This window comes from Alnus glutinosa, chromosome 7, assembly GCF_958979055.1.
Source record: "Alnus glutinosa chromosome 7, dhAlnGlut1.1, whole genome shotgun sequence".
Lineage (NCBI taxonomy): Eukaryota > Viridiplantae > Streptophyta > Magnoliopsida > Fagales > Betulaceae > Alnus > Alnus glutinosa.
The window spans coordinates 8,565,801-8,593,152 of NC_084892.1; the positions used below are offsets into that span (position 1 = coordinate 8,565,801).

At 35.3% G+C, this 27,352-nt stretch overlaps 1 protein-coding gene across 1 annotated transcript; it reads left to right on the forward strand.

Moving 5' to 3' along the window:
* The first annotated feature begins 17,418 nt into the window (after nucleotides 1–17,418).
* LOC133872772 (F-box/kelch-repeat protein At1g15670-like) lies at nucleotides 17,419–18,896 on the forward strand. The gene has a single exon (XM_062310373.1). It carries the CDS (start codon nucleotides 17,619–17,621, stop codon nucleotides 18,651–18,653), a length of 1,035 nt encoding a protein of 344 aa, XP_062166357.1. The 5' UTR covers nucleotides 17,419–17,618; the 3' UTR covers nucleotides 18,654–18,896.
* Nucleotides 18,897–27,352: the final 8,456 nt, after the last annotated feature.

Consider the following 27,352-nt stretch of genomic DNA (forward strand, 5'->3'; position numbering starts at 1 on the left):
AAAACTACACTTATTATGTATAAAATCACAATATCAAACACCATAATAATTTTCAGCCTTCAGGAGCAGGCAATCTTCACCGTCATGTACAATAAAAAGAAGCTGTTTAATTAAAGCCCATTGGGAATGAAGCGTAAGCTCCAAGAAATCACTGCCGGTACATCATCCACGCGCCCGTACATACTTGGGCATCCTCTGCTCAGTGCCCACGCCAAAAGGCTATACGCCTATATCTGCAATTTTCACTGTGTCGTTGCCTCTAACAGAAACCAATGAAACCACTCATTGCTCTTTTTCTCATTGCACTAGCTCTAACAGAGACCTTGCTCCTACAACTCACGGCGAGCATCTCCATTCTTGATCACGACCTCTCCGACGAGATCGAGACTTATGAAGTGTCGTTCTGTTCCGCCAATATCAGTACCGTCGTAACTCCAAAGTGATATTGAAAGAAAAGAAAAAGAGGATTTTGGCCCACGACCACCCCAAGCCAATTGGAGGTAATTTCGGACACTTTTATTTTGATCCTTGGGTCGACCGAATCACCAAAAGGGTTAAAGAAGTAGTTTGGCCACCTCAAAATTGACATTGGAATTGGTTTAACCCACTCCTTAAAATTTTTATTTTTATTTTTGTAAGAAAAAAAAAATCCTTAAAATTAAAAATAAAAATGGAAGCCACAACATCGTTGATGTGGCGTTGACTTTGCATCTAGGGGACAGGTATCGAATTATTACACAGACATCTGTCTGATAACATGGTTAAACGTTAGTTTTGGACGGAAAATAGACGGAGGTACCATCTCTGTCTTTTCGTATAGTACAGGTACCATCTGTGATATAAATAAAAGCACAGGAGATAAAAAATAAAATTGTCAAACTACAAGTACCAATAAAGTGTTTAACCCCCAAAAGTAAGAAATATTAATCTAGATAATTGAAAGTTATACAGAACTCCAATGTGTGTTAAGTATAAGTGCTGACGACCCGAGTAAAACCAACAAAAAGTAATTGTTTCAAACTTTCAAAAACAAATCGAAACAAATGCAATAGTAAAGGTAAATTAATTAATAAATTCATGTGATAAAGTTTCTTTCTTATACATAAAATATTAAAAAATATATGCTTCCAGCACCACGTAGAAAAATATTGGCTAGGTTTTTAATTGGTGCTGTTATCATGATTGTTATCAATCCTTGTAAATGAGGGCCATCTGATAGAAATAGCCAAAAAAAACCTGAAAAGAAGCAAAGAGAAGCCTTTAACGGCTTTGCCCCTGTTGATGATTTCTTCGGCATGGAAGGTTCTCTAATTGAGTTGATCGAAGGACCTCATTAATGCAGTTGAAAGGTAGCCATTTGATTTTACCCAAAAATATGGAACAAATTAAGAACAACATCATTTTGCCTCTAATCTCTATTTCTCTAGCTCATTGAATATATATATAACAGATGGGCTGCTAACTTTCTAAGGGTTTGAGCGGCCATAGTAAGATTATCTTTGATGCACTTGATAATCTTTTAAGGGAAACTACAACAAAATGGCCTCCAACAAGAAGGACGTGAGTCAGGGGTGGACGTCGGTTCGGTAGGCGGTTAAGTCAGTTAATTCGGTCGGTTAACCGAGTTTTGTCGGAATGCAGTCGGTAAATTTATTTCGGTTAATTCGGTTAAGCGGTCGGTTAAGCGGTTAATAGGCGGTCGGTAAAGCGGTTAATAGACGGTCGGTTAAGTCGGTTAACATTCAGTTAAAATGGGTAATGAAACGACATCGTTTTGATTTTTTTTAAGGAAAAAAAAAAAAAAAAAAAAAAAAAAAAAAAAGATCAAACGTTTCGTTCTTACTAAAACGATGTCGTTTCATTTTATGTTGGTTCGGTTAATCGGTCGGAATAGGAGGTTTGGTTCGGTTGCCGATCCGGCTTTCGAAATAAATTTTTATACCAACTACCGAACCGAAATTAGTCGGTAGGCAGTCAATGGCGGTTCGGTTCGATAAGCGGTCGGTAAGCGGTTAGGTGGATAATTTGCCCACCCCTAGACGTGACATAATAAACAATCTTCGAGATATAGTAAGCCGACGTCTTTTTTCTTTTTCTTTTTCTTTTTCTTTTTCTTTTTCTTTTTTTTTTTTTGTATGAAGTGGTATGAAACATTTGCTTCGTGGTTTACTGAATCCATGTGGGGTAAAATTGGAAGCATATATACCTTCAATGGATGAGTACCTTGAAACTGGCATGACGTCGGTAGCCACAAATTAACGACATTGTTCTTTCAGCTTCATGCATGCTTCTTGAACCCAAGTTTACCAATATCCAAACTCAGGTCAGAACAGTATGAAAGCCATTTATCTATCCTGAATTAAAGGGCTGCGAGTGACGACAGTAATAACATTGGCCGAGCAGAACGTGTCTCGGTCTCACCGGCGGAGAGGTCGCGATCAAGAATGACCAGCATCGCCATACATTGCCGGAACAAGGTTCTTGTTAGAGCTGTTGTTGCGATCGAGAGAAAGAGCAATGAGTGCTTTCTATGAGAAGCAGCGAGAGAGTGAAAATTATAGCTATGACACATCACTACATCAGTAATTATGATAATATAACTTATCCCATTCAGATTGATATCATGGGAATCCATTTCTTGATGTTTTGCTGATTTTACTCCTCGATAGAAGGAGAAAATCAGCAATCACTTAATCAATTTTTGATTAAGAGGTCTTCGATCTAACCTGTAAATAAATAGTCTGTATACTTTATCTGTAATGCATCCGATAGGCATAGATGCAAAACAGTATGTGAAAAATAAACATGGACAATTAACGTTGAACAAATTGGCATAAAGGTGGCTCTAATACCACATGTTAACATAAACATAATTATTATGCTAAACAAATACGCAGTGGAAAGTAAAACAAATGATTTAAGTTACCTCTAGCCATATTTGCTCAAGCATTTTCAAGAACTTCTGAAAATAAAATAATAAGAGGTATCTTATGACTTATGTCTATTAAATGTCGTACAAATAAAGTACACATGTTTATTTATAGGCTAGATCAATAACCCCTAATCAAAAACTGATTAAGTAATGGCTAATTTTTTTTTCCTCCCATAATCAATTTGAATGAAATAAGTCATATTAACATAATTACTGATGTGCCATAGAGACATATATGAAATTTCTTACGGAAATGTTTGGTTAGTAGTTGTGTAATAGAATATTTATTTAAATAGTAGTAAGAATTAATTGATGTAATATAAAATTTTAGAACGTTTTGTAAAAAAGTATAAAACGTTTTAAAATTTTGTTTGCAATGAATTTTTTTATTTGAATAATAATAAAAAAATTATTGATGAGATATAAAAAATGTAAAAAAATTAAAATGTTTTTTATTTGATTTGTTTATAAGAAATGAAAAATGTGTTGAAAATTTTAAGATTGTCTGCCAAACAGCTTCGTAGAGGGCTAGTCTAGCCTGGTGATGTGAGTCTCTCTGGGAGACTGGGCTGTGGAGCATGATCATGGGTTTAGTGTCCATGTGGGTGTCTTGGTGGAGAATCCGAGATATGAAGAAGGTGAGCATTTGAATTTGAAGGGTGTCTGGGCATCGCCATCAATATGAGAGTAACGCCAGCATTTGAAATGCGTGACAGCTGCATCTCAAAATATGCAAAAGTCTTGTGCATCATTTAATGCGTTTTGTTTCTCAGAGTCATGTGTTTTGTGTATAAGTGCTGTGTCAGAATAGTTAATAGGAGCAGTCTTCACGCCCAATCAGTGGTGCGACACGTAGAAATCTGGTCAGAATATTGATTGTGTCGTAAGCCCTGTTTAGTATTTTTTTCCTTTTCCTTTCCCTTTCCCTTCTCCCTTTCCTGACCCGTTCGAACAAGGCACGCTTTTGACAAGAGGGCTAAAAAGAACTCAACAATTTTTAGAGATGGGACAGCACTTTTTTCTCATTTTACCCTTACATGGAAAAAATAATTCAGCAGCTTAAACAGTCGTATACAGGGGTAGAATGGATAAAAATAAAGCCTATTTTTTTTTAACTCATTCAATCTCTGGTAAGAAAAAAAATTGTGATTATGTATAGGGATAAAACAAAAAAAAAAAACTTATCTTATCATGAAAAAAATTGGCTGAATATTTTCAGCCCTCCCGCCAAAAGCCTGCACGTCAGGAAAGGGAAGGAAAAAAGGGAAAGTGATTACTAAACCGGGCTACGTAGTCACTCCATCACATTTGTTGTCTCATCTCAAAAAAAAAAAAAAAAATACCAAAAATCAATCCTACTCGAAAAAGAACCGTAACCTACAAGAGAAAAAACCCTACTTCTAAAGTCAAAGCCTCTATGAACCAAATACCATCACAATTTTTGTTTTTAAAAGAAATTTCCTTCTTTGGCTGTGAATTTACGTTATGGTTTGGTGTGTTAGAGGGGATCTAAAACCTTAGGCTCTATTTATTTCGACATAAAATATTTTTTGGCGTTTAGCTCGTACGAAGAAACCAACGACGACGAATTTCGGCAACCTTCAATCGCAGATTCTTGCGACCTCCAACGATAGCAACATTTTTTGGTGACCTCCAACGACGACGAAGAATGAATTGCGAAAATGAGAAACTCAAATTTGAAAAATAAGGGAAAACTTTACAAAATCCCCATGAACTTCCACTCGATTTGAAACTGCGCCTTCAAAGTTGAAAACTCTCAATTTCACTCATCAAATTTCTAATTTGATGCAATGTTCCCCTCCGTTAGAATTTGATGTTAATTGGTCAAGCTCTAACGTGGTTTCCATTAGCTTATTGTAAGGTAGTTGGCCAAGCAAGAATTCATAAACTTTCATAAGTACGAGTCTACTAGAATGCAAAACTGTATTTGACACTGAAATTTTTATTTATGAGATATGTCACTAACGATTTTAAAGTATTAATTAAATATTTAAATTTAACATTTCCTATGGGAATCAATTATTTTACGGAACAGATTTTATTTTCTTATAACTAAAAGTGTACATATCATCACATCATTTAAATTTTTAATTGACGTAGCAACACATACATTCTTATATATGGAAAATCTTATATGGACTATGAAAGGACTATTTTTTATTGAGTAATGCTAAATACTAAACCTCCATACTACTTGCTTGCAGTGCCCATCAACCCTTAAACTTTTTTTTTTTTCCCTCAATAAAATATTGGTTCATTCTTTCTTTTTCTCTTTTATCTTATTCTTTAAGAGAACAATTAAAACAATTATGAAAATAATATTTAAATAAAATAAAGAGTAGAATAAAGAATTTGTTTAAGTATATTAAAAAAGAAAAAGAAAGAAAGTATATAGCTAAAATAGAATACCGGAGAAGCTCTCCCTTCTTCAGTGTCACCTTTTGAACTAGTTAAAATAACCTTGGAAACATTAAAGAGATAAAATAACCATAAAAGAGATAGCCAAAAAATCCTAAATATTAACCATCATTCCCCATACAATGTAACTAGTCACAATGCAATTGCTCATCTAATGTATCTAATTTTTTATTGTTTTAGTTATTACCTCCTCTGTCTTTTTTACTGAACAAGTCTCCATAATTTTCATCTTCTGTTCCCATGGAGAAAATTTCTTAAAATGCTCATAGATAATTAAGCTGAGCAGAGACAAAGGTCTATTCATCAGAATAGGATCCTCTCCATTTCACTTGAAATGGAGAGATCGGTTTCCCTATCCATCACACCCGTGCAAGCATCAATTCACAGCATTATTAGAATTATGAAATTCGCTTAGGTGTTGAAAAAAATTGTAATATAAGTGTTATAGGTTTTTTCAAAATATAAATTTAATTTTAAAGTTTTTTTTTTAAAATGTTTAAGTATACTTGGGTCAATCTATTATTTCTTATCAATAGAATATTTGAAACATTATATCATAACAAAGATCATGAATTCAAATCATAACTTCACTATTTATCCATCTCAATTATATATTCCACCTAGGACTGGCAAAACAGGTCACCCGAAACGACCCGTTTGACCCATTTAGCTTTAAAAGGTTTTTTTAAAAAAATTTATTATTATTATTATTATTTTTTTGGGGGGGGGGGGGGGGGGTGTGTGTGGAGGGGCTGGAATTTTATTAATAAATAAATCAGCTCTTTGTTGTTTAGCACATCACAAAAGTCAGAAATTGGCAGGGTAAAAAAAATAAACTAAAATATGTAGCTTTATTTGCATTTCAACCGAAAAGAAGAAGAAGGCAGCCTATATACAAAACCACACCTTCAGAGAGCAAAATGACATGCAAAGATTGTCAAGCCGCCCCAAGAAAATGAATTCCTTTGTGGCACCAGCTACAATACTTGGCTGAGTATCACATACTTGTAATTCAAAATCACATATATCGCCTGGCTTACAGCCAATCTGACTTGCAAGCAGCTAGAAATAAAGAAAGAAAAATAAAGCAATTACCAACAAGCATACCCAAAAACATCAAGCTTGAGATACTCCAAAAATTTATTTTTACCTGCAATAGGAGAGGGTGATACTTCGAGTTATTAGTGGTAGCTCTTTGATTAGTTTTCTTTGCATCAGTTTGAATTCCACTTTCAACTCCACCATCTTGAACAACCACTTTATTGAGCTCTGCCTGCAAAAAGTTTATTCAAAAGACAAAGCAAAAATTTGATGAAAGAGAAGACATATATACTAAAACCTTAAACAAGCCATATTCCTCTCGGGTTCCGTTACCTTAACTAATGTTGCCAAGACAGGAAGAAGATGAGTCTGTGTGTTGACCTTGAATCTATCACTGACGCTGCTGCTGCTCGCAGAACATTCACGTTAATAAAATTGCCTAATAAGATAGTTTAACATTCACATTAAACTAACAAGAAGTGAGCCAAAACAAAGCAAAACTCAAACTTGATTCTTAGAAGATCTGAATTTTTAGGGATGTTAATGGAATTAGAATTTATAGAGATAATCCAAATTTTCCCATTTGCTTTCACATACTAATCTTCCTGTCCATTGGAATCTTCTAAAACAATATAATACAAACAGTAGAACCTGCACTCAGTTGATGGGGATTTCAATTATAAGCAGACACATTAAAAACAATTTTAGGCAAGTCAGTGCTACTTATTAAAACCATAATTCGCTTGAAGCAAGATATTGCAATCCTTCACAACTAAAGTGCAACAGAGATTAGATTCAGCTAGCAAAACAACATCAATTATTAGTTTCCTTACAGATAAAAATGCTGTTGTTTTGGGTACAAAATTGAAAATACTAGAGCTTCCCATCTCTTCCTGGCAGCAGCCATATCTCTCATTTACTTCAATTCATAATCTTCACCGTCAGCTTGCATTCAAGTAGTACTGCAATGCTGAATAAGGAACAAAGATAACCCAAATTAGAAACAAAGAGCTATAAGTCAATCCAAGAAGCTCCATTGGTTTCTGTGCAAACTTAGGAAAAGAAAGCCAAATATTGTACCAAAACAAGGAGCTATAAGACAATCATAGAAGCACATGGTTAAGTAACTTAAGTTGATAATTTGATTAATTTCTTCTCAAAGAAACCAAAAACAACCAAAAGAAAAATAATTAACAAGACACAAAATTTGGCTTTCTTTTCCCTTCCTTCGTCTTTTTAGCAACCAAACATTGACAGAAACAAAAAACCCACAAAAAATAAGTGACTAGTAGACTAGCACCAAATCATCTCTAAACTCCTACTCCTACTCCTAATCTCCTAGTAGACTAGCACCAAATAACTTAATATGTTTAATTGTCTAATCAAATAACAAAAAAAAAAAAAAAAAACACTACATCATCATTACAAATTTACAAATACAAAAAACTGAATCATAATTGTCCACTCTTGAGTCTTGACATGCCCATCTTTGTCATTCAGCTCCAATACCTAAAGGAAAAAAATAAAATAATTACATTGGGAGGTGAAAAAGTTTAAAATGTCAACTAACATCATTTACTTTCTACAATTCAATATCGATCTAACAAATTGTACCATTCTGCCTCACATGCTAAAACACAAACAATAACATAAGAACAAAAGAAAAAATAGGGGATCTCACAGGAACTGCTACTATCTAATGTCAAAACATCATCTTCTTCGTTATCCACCTTCATTGAAGTTTGTTCTATATCAAAAGATAAAAGAAATTAATTTCATTAAAATAAGATGAAAAAATACAAGTAAATGAAGAAATTAAAAATGCAAATAACTTATATTACCTTACTCTCCATATAACTAATCTCTAGTGCAGACCAATGCCTCAACAATATCAGGCTTGAGTGAACTCCTATATTGATCAATCACACGCCCACCAATACTAAAAGTGGATTCTGAAGCAACAGTAGAAATAGGAATACTCAAAACATCACGAGCCATGGCAGCTACTTCAGGATAATGAAATTCATTTCCTTTCCAAAATGAAAGGATGTCAAATGTGGGGTTCTTCTCCAAATGCTTGGGTTCATCCAAATAAAGTTCCAATTGTGTCTTTTGTGCATCAGGATCGACTCCATCAAATGCTAGAAAATCCTACATAAAATTAGTAAGTGATATATAAAATTAGTAAGTGATTATATATATATATATATATATATACACTAAGTTACTACTTACTAACAAACTAAGAATTTATGAAATTTGTGATATTATTTACTTTTTCCCAATCTGAACCTTCTTGGGGCTGAACAACTGTGGAGCTTGAAGTTGTAGGAACACTATACTCCATAAAAAGTTTGGTTAGTGTTTTCATCACATTCTCATACTCTTGAGAATCAGCTCCATAAATTCTCGTATAATAATACTTTACAAGGCGCAACTTGTAACGAGGATCCAAGACAACTGCAATGGCTAACACCAAATTGAATTCTGACCAATATTTCTCAAATTTAGAGATCATTTGACTTGCCATTAATCTTTTATATCCATCTTCACTCACAAGCTTTTGCTTCAAATTCACATAAATCAATGCTACCACGGGAAAGTATAGATTGGCTATGGGATATTTGGTACCAGAAAATGCACATGTAGCACGATAAAAGCATCCCAAGAAACTACTAATATCAATCACCTTTTCCCACTCAAGTGCATTAGGACAAAACGTATAATTTTTATCAGTCAACTATAAATAAGCAAAAGCACGCCTATAATGAATTGCACTTTCAAGCATAAGATATGTCGAATTCCATCTAGTTGACACATCTTGTTTTAATCCCTTGTTACTATCCAATGACATTTGATTGACAGCTTGAAGAAAACTTTGTTTTCTCATTTGTGATCCTCTAAAATACTTAACACTATCTCGAATCTTTTGGATAGTATCAGTGATCTCTCTCAATCCATCTTGCACAAACAAATTAAGGATATGGGTACAACAACGCATATGAAACAAATCACCATCACAAGGAAGGGCTTTCTTCATGTCTAATTTTGGTTTGAGATTCACAACACACAAATCATTCGCAGAAGCATTATCTAAAGTTATAAAGAAAACCTTTTTATCAATCCCCCATTCTTCTAGCAAACTACATATCTTTTCAGCCAAAGATACACCATTATATGGTGGGGGCATAAATGAAAAGCTTAACACCCTTTTAGATAATACCCAATTCTTGTCAATGAAATGAGTAGTGACTTCCACCTATTAATCTCAAAATCCCTAAATATGTCCTTTCACCCGTGCCTCTGGCCTCACAAGACAATAGGAGAAGGCTAATTGTGGAAGGCAGCATTGATGAGGACTATGCATATACATCAACAGGCACACCCTGCGAGAATAACTAAACAAAAACAAGGCACAAGCATATCAAAGACATGTTTTTGGACCAATAAAATTCACATGTATGGACATTCTTTTGGACCAAAAGTTGGTTGCCAAAATTTCTGACAATTGGATCCTACCTTTTTGGTGTAAAATGGCAGATCAGATCGAGTGAATTGGGGTTTGAATAGTCCTTCACCTACAACCAAATTATTTGGCAATTGTGTTAAATTTACTTTTTTAGGTCAACAAAATTTCTTCCCAAATTCATATATATTTGTTCAAGTTTAATTAATGTGTCATATTCCATTTGGCAATGTCATATTCATGTCTTATAATCTAATAATTACACTTAAGGAAGACAGAGCTTCCAAGTTCCAAACAAAATAATAGGATTGGCATGTAAGAGGATTTACAAACAAGCAGTGAACCAAGTTGTTAGGAAAATGAAACGAGGGGGAATTTTATAAACGTATTTTATATTGATAATAAACCTTAATTATGTAATGAAATCCTTTTAAATTGAGTCGGACGAAATGGGTAAGCTTTCCCATTCATGTCTAAATATTGTGTTAATTTCCAAATTGATATGCATGAGAAATCAAATCATACATAAATGATAGAAGCCTCGAACACCCTGGAAATGCTATGAGGTGTTCGAAAATGGTTGAAGTAGTTGAATAGGAGGATCACTATGACTATAGCTCTTGGTAAATTTACCAAAGACGAAAATGATTTATTTGATATTATGGATGACTGGTTAGGGAGGGACCGTTTTGTTTTTATAGGATGGTCCAGTCTATTGCTCTTTCCTTGTGCCTATTTCACCTTAGGGGGTTGGTTTATAGGTACAACCTTTGTAACTTCATTGTATACACACGGATTGGCGGTTTCCCATTTGGAAGGCCGCAACTTCTTAACCGCGGATGCATGCGTATGGGTTTATGTACATGAACTTAAAACTATATATTAGCATCCAATCTATTTGCCGTATGATTCAAATGAAGTATATAATGTGTTAATCTTTTTTCTTTTCATTTCTTTTCTTTCCTTTTTTTTGTGAAGATAAGTTGGGTAATCTAATCTAACCTTACCCTCAAACAATAAGTTGGAATAAAAATTCTTAACTTGTTTGGTTATTGAGTTTCCATGCATGTGTATTATAAGTTCTTTGTTGAAATGAATAAAGAGCGTTATTAGGGTACTACAACTTTTATTACAACTTATCTTAAAAAAAAAAAAACATGAGAAATGGTCAGTTTCGAGGTCACTTATAAATATGAAAGGTAGTCTTGGTTATACTTCCTTCGATCCTAATGAAAATATCCAACTGAGACCTCAATTTTGTGTAATCCATTTGGCTTGCATTTGCAATGCAACGAGTACATGTTCTACAAGCCATGGTCAAAAAGTAGATGAGATTAGACCATTAAGCACCCAATTATCCTACCTAAACAATGAAAACATATTATCGAAAACATGCATTTCATATAGAAGCGGATAATGAAATAAAGAGACGAAGGAAAAAGAGAAAAACACAGAGATTAAGGTGGTTTGGTCTATGACCTACATCAACAGATTACATATTTCCTTGATAATATGATTTGAGTACAATGTTCTATTTATAGAACTTTACATATGTTTGAATAATTTCAAATACAAATCAAATCCCTTAATTTCAGATAATCAAATCATTTAAATTCCTTAATTTATGGGATAAAAATCAACAGATATCTTAAAGTATTTCTATCCTGTAACATTTCATTCTTCTTCAGTCATGCTTACTCCATCCTCTTGAACTTATCCTCTTCCAATCTTCCTTGTTAACATCCTCTGCAACAGCTAAGGTTTGTTGTAATATGTGTGTTACAAACGTTATTTCATTTTTAGCCATCTTTAAATGTTTTACCATTTGGTATTAAAATATATTCATGAGTTTTGATAGCAAAGGAAAAAAATTGATTTATTAAAATATATATTTATGAGTTTTTATTCGGTAACTGTTGGTTATTAAAAATTGTTTTTATGGTTTTTTGATCTTCAAACATTTTGTCATTATTAAAGTTTATTATTTTAGATTTGTAACGGTTAATTATGAGTCTTATGACTGTTTGTCATTCATGAGCCTTAAAAGAAAAATCTATAGTGTTTACATTTTTTGACTGTTTATATAAATTGAGTTCCCAATGCATTTGAGAACTATCTTCTTCTTTGGCTAAAACCTCTAACATATTTTTCTAGCGTGCATTCATATATTCTAATGTGAATTTGGTTTTAAGCCAAAAAACTATTTGTTATACTATTAGCTATTTTTTTAAAAAAAATATTCTCAAGTCCCCCATCTACTTTGATCAAAGGATTGTTCTATTTGATCTTCGTTCTTGGAAGTGTGTCCTTAACGAAGATAGACACTATAGTCTAATCCTGGGAGGTTGCGTGTCAAGAGATCCGATCACACCGAGTTATACACTCTGGGAGGCACAAATCAACATTTAAGGACAACGATCTTACGTGATTCTATAGTATTGTGAGATCTTTCCTAACTTTAATTTTAATCTCTTGTACTGTGTTTATTTTATTATTATTACTTCAGATTAATATGGTCTAGTATCAACAATAATATTTTCAACCAATTATTTGTGTAACAATTATTAATTTAATTGTTAATTTTCATATTTGTATTATTTTATTTCAACAATAATTTTGTGCACCATCCAAAATTATTTCCAACAAGGTTCTCTGATCACTTCCTTCTTTATCCATGGTCAACTTCTCACTCGTGACAATTTTGCTCTCTTACTGGTCCTTCGTTTCTATTGTCGTCTGACCGACCTTCCGAGAATATCTAAAACAGAGTAAGAGTGTTCAAACATACGTGGGTTGATTGGATTTCTCAACATACCACACACATACAAGTAGGAATACTATTGTATATATAATGGTATTGATGCTCTTTGTATTCATTAAGAAATTTCTTCTTCTTCGCAAGCCTTTCAAGATGTCTTCTATGGTTCCGCAAGTTTTGCAAAAGCTCATCGCCGAAATACTCTCTCTACTACCCGTCAAGTCTCTCTATTACATTTCCAGTCATCACCATTCCGTTGATGAGTTGCGGTCTTCCTTGATTCATATCGTTTTATCAATTGGACATGCTAGATAATATTCTTTGATGCTTTTCTTAATTGTTTTAATGGCATGTATTTCTCAAATTCTTTTTAATAGTATTAATAAGAAAACATGTGATTCTCACATATTTAAAAGAAACACGTCACTTTTGTATGTGGGTTGTAGAAAGTTTCTTACACACCAACTTATAAGAAATTTATGTCCTTTCTTCTATGCCTTATTCATATAAGCTTTATTCATTAGACTTGTTTCAATGGAACAATGTCGTTCTCCATAATGTTTGGAAATATTCCCACAACTACCAATGATGGAGCTTATTGAATTTATATAAGAATCTATGTGAGCTCGTGAAGACACAGACCCGTAAAGATTATTCAATAAGCCAAAAGCCCATCAAAATGCAGTCACTAACATACATTGCTAATGCAGTGTTCAGCGATCCTGGGATTGTCAAATTCCTAGGATGTTGGAAGAAATATTCGCACCACGTTATCCGGGAGATAGGTATTTCCTAAAAGATCTCAATCGATTCTGATATGTACGGAAGGAGTTCCGGGATGAATTAATCCCGAAACTCTCGGAATGTGCAGGAAGATCTGAATCCCGATATTAGCTATGATCCCAGAATTGTTGGAATTAGCTCCCACCCGGTCCAAAATGACAGTTAGAGCCTTGCCTATAAATAGGCCTGCAACACCATGCATCAAGAAGATGAATTTTTATGTTTTACAATCAATACAAATTGCTCTCAAGAAACAGACTTGGGCATCATACTGGGATCCCGCTAGCACACCCAGCAAGCCCATTTGCTTACATTTATTATTTTGCAGCAATCGGATGAAGTATTCATTGAGGCGCACACCATCATACTAGAAACTGTTGTAACACATAACAATGTAAAGAAATGAAGGCATAAAAATAAAGGCACAATAACATGGTTTGGCATATGAGTTATGACCCACGTCTATATGTTAAAGCCTCTCTTTATAAAACTTTACAAGTGATCAGAATAGTTCAAATACTAATAAATCCCTTAAATTAAGGTAATCAATTCCGTTAATTTAGGGTAATCAAATCATAATTTATCGAAAAGAATTTCTATTATTATCAATCCTTTTGAGCTAAACGCCAATGCTCTATCTTTTTGTAAGAAGGATACAATAAAATTTGTAGTACCCTAAAAGTATTATTAGCCAAATTAGTAATCTGAAATTTTAAATACAAAATTAATTATTATTATCTTTTTGTTTTCTTTAAGAAAACAAAATGTTACGTCAGTAACTGCAAGGATGAGCTGTCTCCCGCGCGTTTACAATTGGGAAGCCTTATCTTATTCAATCCTATTTGACCCAGACAGACAAAAGGCATTCCACATGAAAATCTTAAGGGATGCTTGTATACATGCACCACGTAAAAGGCCTTGTTCTTTGGTCGGTGCACATGAATGATAAAACGTCAACATTATTACATTCATGCATTCAATAAATTAATTTGTTAGTTAATTCTGTTGATCACGGTCCAATTCATTTAAACAATATATATATATATATATGATTGGAACAAGTGACTCATATTCTTTTAGGTATAAAGAATAATACGAGAATACCAGTATAATAGCCATTTGAAATTTTTCATACCCGTCCGTATATGTAGTAGGGTTTTATTATAAATATGTTATGTAATAACCCTAATCGTTATTGAATATAGCCGCACTTTTGTGAACGTAAGCACATTATTGAACCATATAAATCCGTGTCTTAATTTGCGATTACTCTGTCTTTTCATTCTATATTCTTCATCATTCTTTCATTGTAACACATATTCTATTATCAAATGGTACACGCAACAGGTTCAATATCTATTAAAGTTTATGTCAACGAATATGAAAAGAAGAAGCCGAGGATTAAGATTAAGAAATGAGGGGGGAAAAAAAGTCAAATAATTGTTAATTTTCATGAAGAAGGGCATGTGATGGAGTAACTGGCGGTGGTGGGGGAGTTGCCACTGCCACACAACTCGGCTCGTGGGTAACGAGTTGTAGAAAAAGTTTGTCCAAAATCCAATTCAGGATACCTTTGCTTCACACTTGGTTCAACATCCTTTGATCTCGCTTACTCTTCATTTTCCAACCCCTTGTTTTCTACTCAATAAGCTAAGACAGAGAAGAAGAAGAAAAAAATCAGGATTTCTTATAATTTTTAAATTATGAAATTTAGATCGTTTTTAGGCATCGAACGGTTAGAAAATGTCACATATTAAAAAGGTGGTACGTTACAATTTAAAATTGAGTATATTTTTTTTCAGATTTTTGCTGCCTATGTTGTAAAAAAAAAAAAAAAAAAAAAAACTTTGAGCAAAAACTGAATTTTGGTTTTCTAAATAAGAAGGCTAAGAAGCGTCTCTGCAAAACTAAAAAAAAATGCATTTTGATATGAGAATTATTTTTCGCTGCTTCATCCCCACTGTACCATTTTAATATGCGGCACTTTCTAAGAATTTCGATGCCTAGAGAAGATTTAAATTTTGTAATTTCAAGATGTACAATTTCAAATTGTAGGGATCCTAAACCTAGAAAAACAAATATAATGAATACATCGGTTTGTGATTTGTGATTTTTTTTTTTTTTTTTCTCCAATCAATTGACACATGGACAAAATTTTCATCCAAATTAGATGGACAAATCAAACTTTTTTAATTCATTTTATTAAACTAACATATATTCTTAATAGGCATAATATCTCTCACATGTACAAATAGGATTCGGCTTCTATGTTGTACATTAAAAGTACAGCACAGGTGCTGTAATTTGATGAAGGACTAGGATTGATCCAGCCCTTCATTAAAACAAGCGTTGCCGTTTTGAAGCAAAGAAAAAATGACGTCGTTGTACTCATTTGTTTTTAACAATTCTTACTCTGAGTCTCTATTCGGCGACCAAACTCCGAAACCCCCGACCATCGGTGAGTTTCCAACAGAGACGGCGACAGAGAAAGAGAGATCCGGCCATAGAGCTCCCGATTCAGCGACAGAGAGCTGGATCCCGCCATAGAGCTTCCGATTCGGTGATAGAGAGCCGGATCTCTCTTTGTCCGGAAACCCACGCATACCGGTGTAGGTTTCTGGCCGGACCCGTGATTGGGTTTCTGGCCGGACCCGTGCATGGGTTTTTCGGCCAGATCTCTCTTTCTCATGGCCGATCCTCCCTTTCTCATGGCCGGATCTCTCTGTCTTTGTCGTCGAATCTCTCTTTCTTTGTCATCATTTCTGTTGAGAGCTCACCGGTGGTCGGAATTTGGGGTTTGGTCATCGGATGGAGACTCAGAGGAGGAAGTGTTACAAATGAGTATAACGGCGTCAAACGAGATTTTGTAGTGTCATTTTTTCTTTGCTTCAAAACAGCAACGTTTGTTTTAATGCAGGGCTGGGTCAATCCTAGCCCTTCATCAAATTACAGCACAAAAGCCGGATCCATAAAAATAAGTGTTCTAAGAGCATTCCTAGTAGCCTCACCAAAATAGTTTTTTAGTAATTTTGGTGAGCCAATTTGATGAAAGCACTAAAAAACCACTCTCAACAGCCTCACCACTTTAACCAAAAAGTTTTGGTGAGTGAAAATACTCACCAATTTTGATGAGTAATATTCACTCACCAACTCTCTTACCAATTTTGTTTCTCATTTCTTTCTCACATAATCAGCACACTTTTTTTTTCTTTTTTTTTTCTTTTTTTTTTTTTTTTTTTTTTTTTTTTTTTTTTTTCATTTTTTCTCACACGATGATGTCCTTATTTCATGGATATGAAGGTTTCTTTATCCCTGACATAAACTTTGTGGTTATTTCTTTCTTTCTTAAATTTGGTTGAGAAGCAAATGAAAACTTCTGTAAATTTCTTAACAATGATCTAATATCAAGATTAAGGTGTATGGTAGCTTGTTATATAAAAAAATTAAATAGAGAAATAATAAAAAAATCTGAAAAAAAAATATTATTTAAATAGAATAATGAATAGTTAAAATAGTGAGAATGTTAGGAGAATTTTAAAAAAGTAACTCACTAAATTAGAGAAAAGTAATTTTTAACTACTTTACCAAATAAAATTTAATGAAACTATTAACAATGTCCTTAAATAAAGAATGTCAATATACATGATCATAAAACGATAAAACCTATAAACACATACATGAATCTGTACATAATGATGAACCCTATAAATAAATAAAAGAAAACCATCATTGTTCTTAACTTCTTATTGTGAACAGAATAGCTGTACAGAATGATTAAAAGATAGATATATAAATAAAATAATACAGCCGTTGTTCTTATCGATCACAGATTATTCACAAACCCTTTGATTCTATCTGGATTCTGGAAGCAGAAGGCCTTTAAAGTAATCTTCCGAGTCATCGCTCACGAGCTTAGCTCTATCCAGTTGCAAAACAACTTGGCCCACATGCTCCTTCCCTTATCGGCTTATCCAGTACCCGCCCAATCTCTCAAAACAGCCAGTCAACGCCCTCTCGGCTCTCACTATCTCTAGCAGGGCTTCATAATCAGCCGAATCTGCGTGCGGCGCGTGGCAGCCGCTGATGCCTCTATCCGATATCTACGGCAGTTGTCTGTCATCGTCTCTCTCTATAAATATGCAATTGAGGATTGTGCACGATTCACAACTTCTCAAAGTGTGCTTCTTTCAAACACTGAAATGTATATGGGTGAGTTTTTTACTGAGTTGATTCCTGGCTTACCCGAAGAGCTCGCGCTTGAGTGCCTGACTCGTCTGAACTACTCGACTCACCGAGTCTCCGCCCAAGTTTGTCGCCGATGGCGGAAGCTTCTGCACAGCAGAGACTTCTACTGCCACAGAAAGCAAACCGGGCATACCCGTAAAGCGGCTTGTTTAGTTCAGTCGCTCCCGGTTCGACAGGGATGTAACGGGTCCAAACCGGTTGGACCGCCGACTTATGGGGTGTCCGTATTCGACCCGGAGAGTGGGGACTGGGACTGGATCGACCCGGTTCCCAAGTATCCAGATGGTCTTCCGTTGTTCTGTCGGGTGACGAGCTCGGAGGGCAAGCTGGTGGTCATGGGAGGGTGGGATCCGACGAGTTACGAGCCGCTGAAGGACTTGTTCGTGTACGAGTTCACGACTCGGCGGTGGAGGAGAGGCAAGGACATGCCGGAGACTCGATCGTTCTTCGCCGCTGGTGAGTTGGATGGGCGAGTTATCATCGCCGGTGGGCACGACGGGAGCAAGAACGCGTTGCGGTCGGCATGGGTTTACGACGTGAGGAGGGACGAGTGGACCGAATTGGCCCCGATGAGTCAGGAGCGAGACGAGTGCGAGGGGGTCGTGATTGGGTCCGAGTTCTGGGTGGTGAGTGGGTACAAGACCGAGAGCCAAGGCGGCTTCGAGGGAAGCGCCGAGTCGTACGACTTGGGGACGGGTCAGTGGAGGCGAGTGGAGGACGCGTGGACGGCGACTCAGTTTTGTCCAAAGTCGTGTGTAGGTGTGGGAAAAGACGGGAAGCTTTTTTGTTGGGCTGAGTCGGACTCCGAGATCCGAGTCGGGGCGTGCGGGATCGAGTTGGGTCAGAGGACCTTCTTGTCCGGGTCGGCTTACCAAGGCGGGCCACAGGGGTTCTTTCTAATGGAAGGACAAAACGGTAAACTGGAGAGGATAGAAGTGGCTGAAGATTTTTTGGGATTCGTGCAATCAGGTTGCTGCGTGGAGATCTAAACCGTTTGTTTTGATGGACACAGCAGCGAATAGCGATAATAGTAGGTCGATCTCTCGCTGTCGATCAGATCGAGCGTCAGACACGTGTCCTCTCTGTAGATTTTGTATGAGGATGGATGAATGTCTGAGGTGGATGTTATGCATTTTAGCGGACATAACTACATTTTCAGTACTATAATATCAATGTAAAATATTTAGTATGATTATTGTTGTTTAATATATGATTAAGTGTTGTGAGTTCAAGTCATAAATCTAACCGTTGCTTCTTTACTTATATAAATTAACAATTCTTTTTTCTTTTTTCTTTTTTGTTTTTTATAAGTGCATAAATTAACAATTCTAAATCGTCGTAAGCATGCTTCTTGGATCAAATTACTAGTACATCAACCCAAACTAATTAATGTCAAACTTCTAGGCTCTAGCCAGTAGCCGCCCAATAATAATAAAATAATTAAAAAAAAAAAAAAAGAGTCAAACTTCTGGAATAAAGTTCGTTCTATCTGTGTTAAAAAAATACTAGCTCATAGTCATAGACCTCTATCTGTGTTAAAAAAATAGAAAGACATCTTTTAGACCTCTTGCTTCCAAGCAAACTCCATTATATTCAACGCAGTTTTAAGATTAAAATTATATACTACATTTATTTAGTTATTTTATTAGATTGGCATGACATTGTTCATAAACCTTTAAATCAACCATTGTTTTAAAATATATATATATATCAAAATACTATTGTATTTTTTTTAAAAAAAATATATATATATATATATAGTTATAAAAAATTTCAAATATTCGGGCATGAGTATTTTTGCAAATTCAGTTAAATTCTAACTAACACCTAAATCCTTGCAATTTTTGTCTTTTTTTTTTTTCCTTAAAAAATAAATAAGGGATATTTTAAAAATTTTGATGAAATTTGACGGAAAATTCTAATGAAGCGTTGAAATTGAAAAAAAAAAAATTGAAACATGGATACCCTATTTTTTAAAGATGAATACCATAATTGCAAAACTAATGAAAAATCAAAAATTATAAATGAAAGTTTTTCCTACTCACATGTGATCCAAAGATGTGGCTGAAAACAATTTTCTGATGATTCATACAATTCGACTGAAAACACCAAGTGGCTGCTAACCCTATGGGATTCCAAAGTTAAAATTGAGATGAAATTCTTCAACACTTGAACTTCTTCTCAATGAATTCAAACCCAACTTCCTTCGAATGTTCATGTACATTAAGATCATCTTGAACAGTATTCTTATTTATTTGATTATTGTATTTAACAAAACACTCTTATTACTTCATAGTTGTTTTCAACATGGTACTCTTATTACTTCATTGGTGTCTTCAACACTTTTACTCAAAACAACCCATAAACCAATTGTATATGTTAATTAAAGAAAGCATGGAGATAATATCCCATCATCACATTCAATACTTTAAGACACAATTGGACAAATTTCAAAACATGAAAGTTCACTAAAATCCAATAGAATAAGTAGTTTACAAAAATCTCATCATCACATCCTTGAGGGGGCCAAACTGCACAAATGGCCCACATAAATCCTCTGGCCAGCAAACCATATTCAGATGATAAGTTTTGGTTGCATCAATTTTGAATCTTTGATAGAACTGAGAGAGAGAGAGAGAGAGAGAGAGAGAGAGAGAGAGAGAGAGAGAGAGAGAGAGAGAGAGAGAGAGAGAGAGAGAGAGAGAGAGAGAGAGAGAAAATTAACCTATTGATCTACTCCTAACCCAGCCTCCATAACAGTAGAGATGTAACTTTTGACCTTCCAAGAAACAATTCCATAACTTTAAGAGTTATTTTGAGCCATGCTACTAGGATAGTTATCCTTTTGACACAATCGCCAGAGGGCCTCTTATGTTTGAAAAATAACAATCTTTACTATAAGAAGTTCCATTTCAAAACAAATTGTAACAGAATAATGCTTATTGCAACAATAAATAAGAGAGTATTGCACACATAATAGCTCCAGGTGACTGCAAGAACACCCAATTCAGAAACTGACAAAGAACCGATAATTTCATCAATACTCAATAGCAAGTCATAAACATTTAGCAATATCAAGTACACACATTATATACATTCAATTTCTGCATGAGTTACTTAAAGAGGGACTTCGGAGCTTTTGTGGGGCAGTTTTCTTTCGTCTTCTTTGATGGACTGTTTTGCAGGTATGTCTCCGTAGTATTTCTTTTTTGGATTAAATACCCTATTGGTACATGAGTTTTACGTATGTTTAAATTTATTACTTCAATTTTGTTTTGTATCATAGGTAGTACCTGAATTAGAGGTAAAAACTCATTTGGTACCTCTGTTAGATTTTCCGTCCAAATTTTAACGCATTACCATGTGTCAAATGCTGAGATTGACATGTGGCACTATATAAAAAAAATTAAAAAAAAAAATTGAAAAAAAAAAAAAGAAAAAAAGAAGAAAAAGAAGAGGGCCACCATGAGGGTGGCCGGCCACCCCCATTTTGGCCAAGGGGATGGCTCAAGGGTGGCTGGGTCACCCCCTTAGCCGGTCTGGGTTGGCCGAACCACCCTTCATGGGGTGGTTCGGCCACCCCATGGGAAAAAAAACAAAATATGGGTTTTGACCCTTGTGAGTGGCCGAACCACCCCCATGACCCTAGCCACCTCCAAGGGCCTAAACCCATCATTTTTTTTTCCTGTCATGGGGTGGCCGGGCACCCCCATGGTGGCCAAGGGGGGTGGCTCAGCCACCCTTCTTCTTTTTTATTTTTTTTTCCTCTTTCTTTATTTTTTTAAAATTTTATTTTATTTTTTATTTTTTATATAGTGCTACATGTCAACCTCAGTAGTTGACACGTGGCGAGGCGTTGGACGAAAAATCTAACAGAAGTACCAAATTGGTTTTTACTCCTAATTTAGGTACCACTTATGATACAAAACAAAACTGATGTACTAAATTTAAAAACACGTATAACTCAGGTGCCAATAGGCTATTTAACCCATCTTTTTTAGGCAGAGATGGAGCGTCGCTTCTCAATGGAAGCCAAAGCTTTCTCTTTTTCAATGAAGGTAGATGTGTCTGAGCTTCGCTTTTAGGAGAGAAGAAAGGGCTTTTGTGGGTTTATCTTTCTGAGTCTCTAGGGTTGTGCGTGGTTGATGGCCACAGTTGAGGAGGTTTAGAAAGATCCAATGAAGAAGGACTTCGTCAAGTATTTTCAAGAGGATGTGAAAGCTTTGATGGTTTGAGGGGTGGGAATAAGGTCAGCCGCTACCTCGAGGTGATTGGCTACGCTGAGGGTGGTTGAAAATGGGCTATTTGGCTCCCTGAAGGTTGTAAGGGTTAGGGTTGGTCTTGGATTGTGGGTGAGCTGAGTCAGTTGCTGGCTTTTCTCATAGCTAAGGAGTGGTCGCTAGTTTCTAAGGAGCCTTTCACGGTGGGGAAATAGAAAGGGGATGTTTTGTCTGGTCATTCCTACGCGACTGTGCTTCGTTTGGTGGACAGAGATGATGAGAAGTTTGTGGGGTTTAAGCCGGTGTCTGTGACTTTGCTCAATCTAGGAGTCTTTGGTTTGTTGTCGGCCATTTACAACGTAGCAACAAAGCAGAAGATATAGACATTGTCCATGACTCATGTCGATCTTTTTCCGACTATGTTGGCAAATGGAGGTGAGAAGATGCGAACGGCATTGTGCTGCGACAAATTTGAACTTGGGCTCCCTGGTTTGTTGGTGGCTACTTCCAAGGCATAGCGATGAAGACGCTGAGACGAGGAGTAGTTTCATCATTCCCTTGGTGAAGATGCTTCTAGGGCTGTGTCGATTTGAGCTGGATCGAGGCATAGGCTTTATGGGTAGCTTAGCTGGGTTGGGTTCCAAGCCCAAATGCTTTTGGGCCAAGGTCGTCAGCAAGAAGCCCATACTCTAGCTCAAACCGATTTATAACTTGTCGGGTAACGGTTTTAAGCTCCTTTTCATATCTTCTCATCATGCCAAAGAATTTGGGAGTGGTTCATCGGTTTAGGCATGAGAGTTAGGGTTAGAGGTGTTGGACTCCATTATTCGAGATGGGTTTGACCCTGTGTGCTCTATCTTTTCGGTTTCTCATCCCAGCTCCAACGTGCTGTGTGCACAAGATCCAGCTTCTCTAGAGGTGTTGTCTTCGGTACCTTTCGAAGATTCTCTCAAGGATGCAGGGTTTTCTCCTTGTGGGTTTGTTATTATAATGCATGAGGCTATGGGTCCTCATCAAGTTCTTTAAAGCGCAGCTGTAAGAAATTACGCATGTTATGTTTGTAGCCTTTTCTTATATTATTATTATTATTATTATTTTTATTTTCTAGGGGGTTAAAATCAACTGTTGTGAACCTTGTTGTATTTTTGAAGTCCGGCCTATTACTACATGCCAAGTGGCCCAAGCCCATCACAAGTGCAATGACCAGATACTAATGCCAAAACAATTCTAAAATGTGATGGCCTCTTGCAATAGAATATTACTTCATTTTTTCTTCTATTATTTTTCATGATTTTTTTTTTCCTAAGCATATTTCATGGTTTATTAACTTTATTTGATTGAATCCACTACGAAGTTGCTAGGTAGGATATAACGATGTTCTAGGAACATCGTTATAACCGTTCAAATAGCGACAGCATTGCATGTGAAAATAAAATACATTAAAAACTTATAAAATGCGAGAGAAGCCTTACAAAAGCCTAAGAAATCGTAATCATCGTCGTTTTTATAAGAACGTAAAATATTGTTATGCTTAACTCACATGAATGTACTAGGAGGATTTGCCTTATATGTTTATAATGAATTACAAACGTTACAATTGATTGATATGTATTTTTCACTCTTGCTCCATTATGTTATAAAATTTCTTGTCCTTTTATCATTAACTATTCATAACTACTGTAACTCCTACTCCATTTTGTGTAGTCTTGTTATCTTAAAAGAATTATATTCCGATACACCCCACGAGCCCAACGGTAGATCACAAACATTGAGATTTGAGCAAAGTGAAGCAAAATTGGTGGACATAAATGACTTGGTAAAAAGGTCAATAATTTGATCTTTACTCGAGATAAATTGCCATGGAATGGTCGGATCTCGCCGCAAAATACCAAGGGGCAGTCAGATCTCTTCGCAAATACCAAACCCAACTATGGGCCAAATATAAGGGCTAACTTGGGTCGAAAATATGAGGGCCAACTATGGGTCGAAAATGAGGCCAACTATGGGCCTTAAATGAGCACTTGTTTTTAAACCATAACTCAAAGGCCATAAATTAGGCAAATAAAGAGCCAAAAGATGTGGTCAACTATGAGACAAACATATGCTTCTTGGGCTTTTTTTTTTTTGTTCAATACAACTAGTAGAATACATCAATCTTCACTAGGCTCCAACGCGTGACCCAAATGTGTGATCCAACTAGAACAATCAAAGAGGAGAGAACGTGTGATCCAACATGTGATGAGTCAGAGAGCTTTGAACCGAAATCAGGCCATAGTACAAAGTGAAAGGAGACTTACCTCGTTATCTTGAAAACTCATCGAACTCTTCCACAGCTTCTGATGACATAAACAATGGTTGGGGCAAAGAGAACGTGCTCAATAACAAGGTTTTGATGATGCAAGGCCATGGGGGAGATTATGTGGTTTAATGGACTAGGGTAATTTGTGGTGTGAGCAACCAAGGTGCTCACCAAAATGACTCAATGAGACAACAAGCAAAAAACAAGAACGACATTGGCCGTGTTGTAACAGTACGAAAGGGATAGGTTGCGACTTAAGGTTTTTTTAGTGAATGAAGAAAAGCACCAGAGATTTTTTCAGTCAAAGTGTATAGTTTTTTTTTTTTTTTTTTTTTTTTTTTTTTTTTTTTTTGAGCTTCAACAAGGCACTGCTCATGTGGGCTAAAGGGAGAAAAACCAAGAATCGAATAGTGGCATTAGCCAAATAGCTTTGATATCATATGAGAACGTAAAAAATTGTTATGATTAACTTATGTGAATGCATTAGAAGGATTTGTCTTCTATTTATAATAAATTACAAAACTTTACAATTGATTGATATCTATTTGTAAATCATGCTCCATTATGTTATAAGACTTCTTATCTTCTTATCATTAAATATTCATAACTCTTGTAACTCCTGCTCCATTTTTGTTTAGTCTTTCTTATCTTCTAAGAATTTTGTTCTGATTAGTATTGCGGACCTCGAGCAACCTTAGAGAGAAATGGAGGTAGGGATAGAGAGAGAGAATATATGTTTGGGCTTCAAGAAGGAGGAAGTTTTTCTTAGAGTTGGAGTTCAACGAGCCAAAAAGCTTCAAACTTGGGGTGACAAGGCTAAATCCTAACTTCATTTCTTATAATTAGTCTATGTGCTTGAGTTTTTATTTTCGTGTGTATGTGTTGGTTATAGATCAAGATGGAAAATTGTTAAAGTTAATGTCTTTCAATAAAACCAAAACTTTTAGTAAGAAAGCTTGGAATATTGAAGGTTGCTATGTAATTTGGGCCTAGATTGGTTTGTGGGTGTGCAAGATTAGACATTAAGGACACCATGAGTTGTCAAATGAGAAAGGAAATGAGATACGTAGATAAAAGCTAGAACCTTCAGAGTTTAATGCTAAAGCTAAGATTTTGTAGACTTACGCTCCGTTTGTTTCAGTGTAAAATGGTTTTTATCGTAAAATATTTTCGGGAAAGTCATTTTTCAAAAAAAAAAATTTCCGTCGAAATCATTTTTCGGTGTTTGGCACGTACAAAAAATTACAATTTTTTTATTTTTATTTTTATTCAATTATATTAATTTAAAAAAATTAAATTTTATTCACAACATAAAAAATAATAATATAAAATAATATATATATTTTTTTATATTTGACCCATACGGATTCTAGCAAAAGTGGTTGGCATTTGGCCATTTATCGCCGGAATCCAGCACAAAACTGTCGAATCCTGGCTAGTTGATTGGAAGCCGACCGTCCTGGCCAAATCCCTGCCATAACAGTAGGATCCGGATCTTGGCCAAACTGGCTGGAGATCCGGCCGAAAGGTCGGAATCTGGCACAGTATCACCGGAATTCGGCGACGGTAGCCGAACGTTGCCAGATTCCGGCATAATTTTTCAGATTCCTGCATTGACCGGTGTCGAAATCTGGCTTGTTAGAATTTAGCGATAATCAACTGCTTGAACGTAAAAGTCGATTACGTTTGCCATATACGGAAAATGATTTACGTTTTTAAAAAACATCATTTTCATAAATTTACTAAGCATTTTTTGTCAAACAGAAATCATTTTCTAGTTGACTACTATTTTCGCTCATTCCAAATACCGAAAAATGCCGCAATTATTTTATGTCAAAACAAACGGAACATTAAATGGTGTTAGGATGTGTAAAGATGATAACTTTAGGGCTTTGGACCATCTAAAGACTGAGTTAGAGGTGTGGAATAGGGGCTTTGTTGGAGAAAAGCTTAGAAATTGCATTCTGTGCGGTCATTGTTTGAAGGTGTCACTACCGTTTGGATGATGGTGTATAATTGTTGGAACATTGTTATACTGGTGGAACCGTTAGGACGATAGAAAGAAGGGTTCGAACAGTTTTAGGGCATAGTGTGACAATTAAGGGTTTAAGTGCTATTTAGGGTTTTGCTACTTAGGAATTTGGCTAATAATAGAGTATAAATGCATATTAAGGAGCTACGACTTCTCGAGGAGCTTGTATTTGGAGATTTGCGCTTTAGGTAAGTAATCACTCATGAAATGCCCAAGTGATGAAGTTTTCAAGCATAAAAATTCAATGCTTATAAATGTGCTTTTTATTTTTTTGACATGTTCACACAAGAGGGGGGAGGGAGATTCGAACTAGTAACCTCCACTTCATGAGGGTACCCTTGAGGACATAAATGTGCATTTTGAGCAAGCATGAAACATTTAACATGTTGTGAGGCCCGTAGATATTATTGCGACACCTATTGATTTAATTGCATGATTATCACTACAAGTTACTTTACTCAAACCATGTATATTGAAAATGTAAATAATAATGTGATAGTAGAACATGACCACCATTGTTATAAGCTAAACAGATCCTTTCTTTCTTCTTCTTCTTTTTTTTTTTTTTTTTTTTTTTTTTTTTTTTTTAATTTTAGAAATGTGGCATGCACATACTACACTATATGGACTTGACCCTATAGCAAAAGTAATGAATTGAGTGAGTTTCCGCCCAGAATCACCACTATAGCATCACTAGTTGAGTGTTACTCAAGGTCTGATTCGATTGATCAATTAGGGATGACCTGCTATGTGCTTTGCTCAAAGGGTCCGTTTGAATTTAAGATTTCAAAAAATACAATTTAAAAATAGCAATTTTAAAACGTGTGATTTGAAAATATAATTTTTAAAAATATAGTTTAGCCTTTAAAATCATGTATTTTTTAAAACCCACAATTGAGTGCGATTTGAAAACACACATATTATTTTTATTTTATTTTAACCTTTTAAATAATTAAATCTCACAGACACATATACACACACACACATATATATAAAATGATATTTTCTTACGGTCTTATTTAAAATCACGCTTTTATTCTACAAAATCTCAATGAAAACGCAATCTTAATCAAAACTCCGAACCATGTAAACCAATTTATGATTTAACCCAAAAATAAAATTTTAAACCCCACAAAA

Bases quoted from the DNA above. Each gene is read 5' to 3' on its own strand.
- LOC133872772 (XM_062310373.1), top strand. From the start codon at position 17,619: ATGTATATGGGTGAGTTTTTTACTGAGTTGATTCCTGGCTTACCCGAA.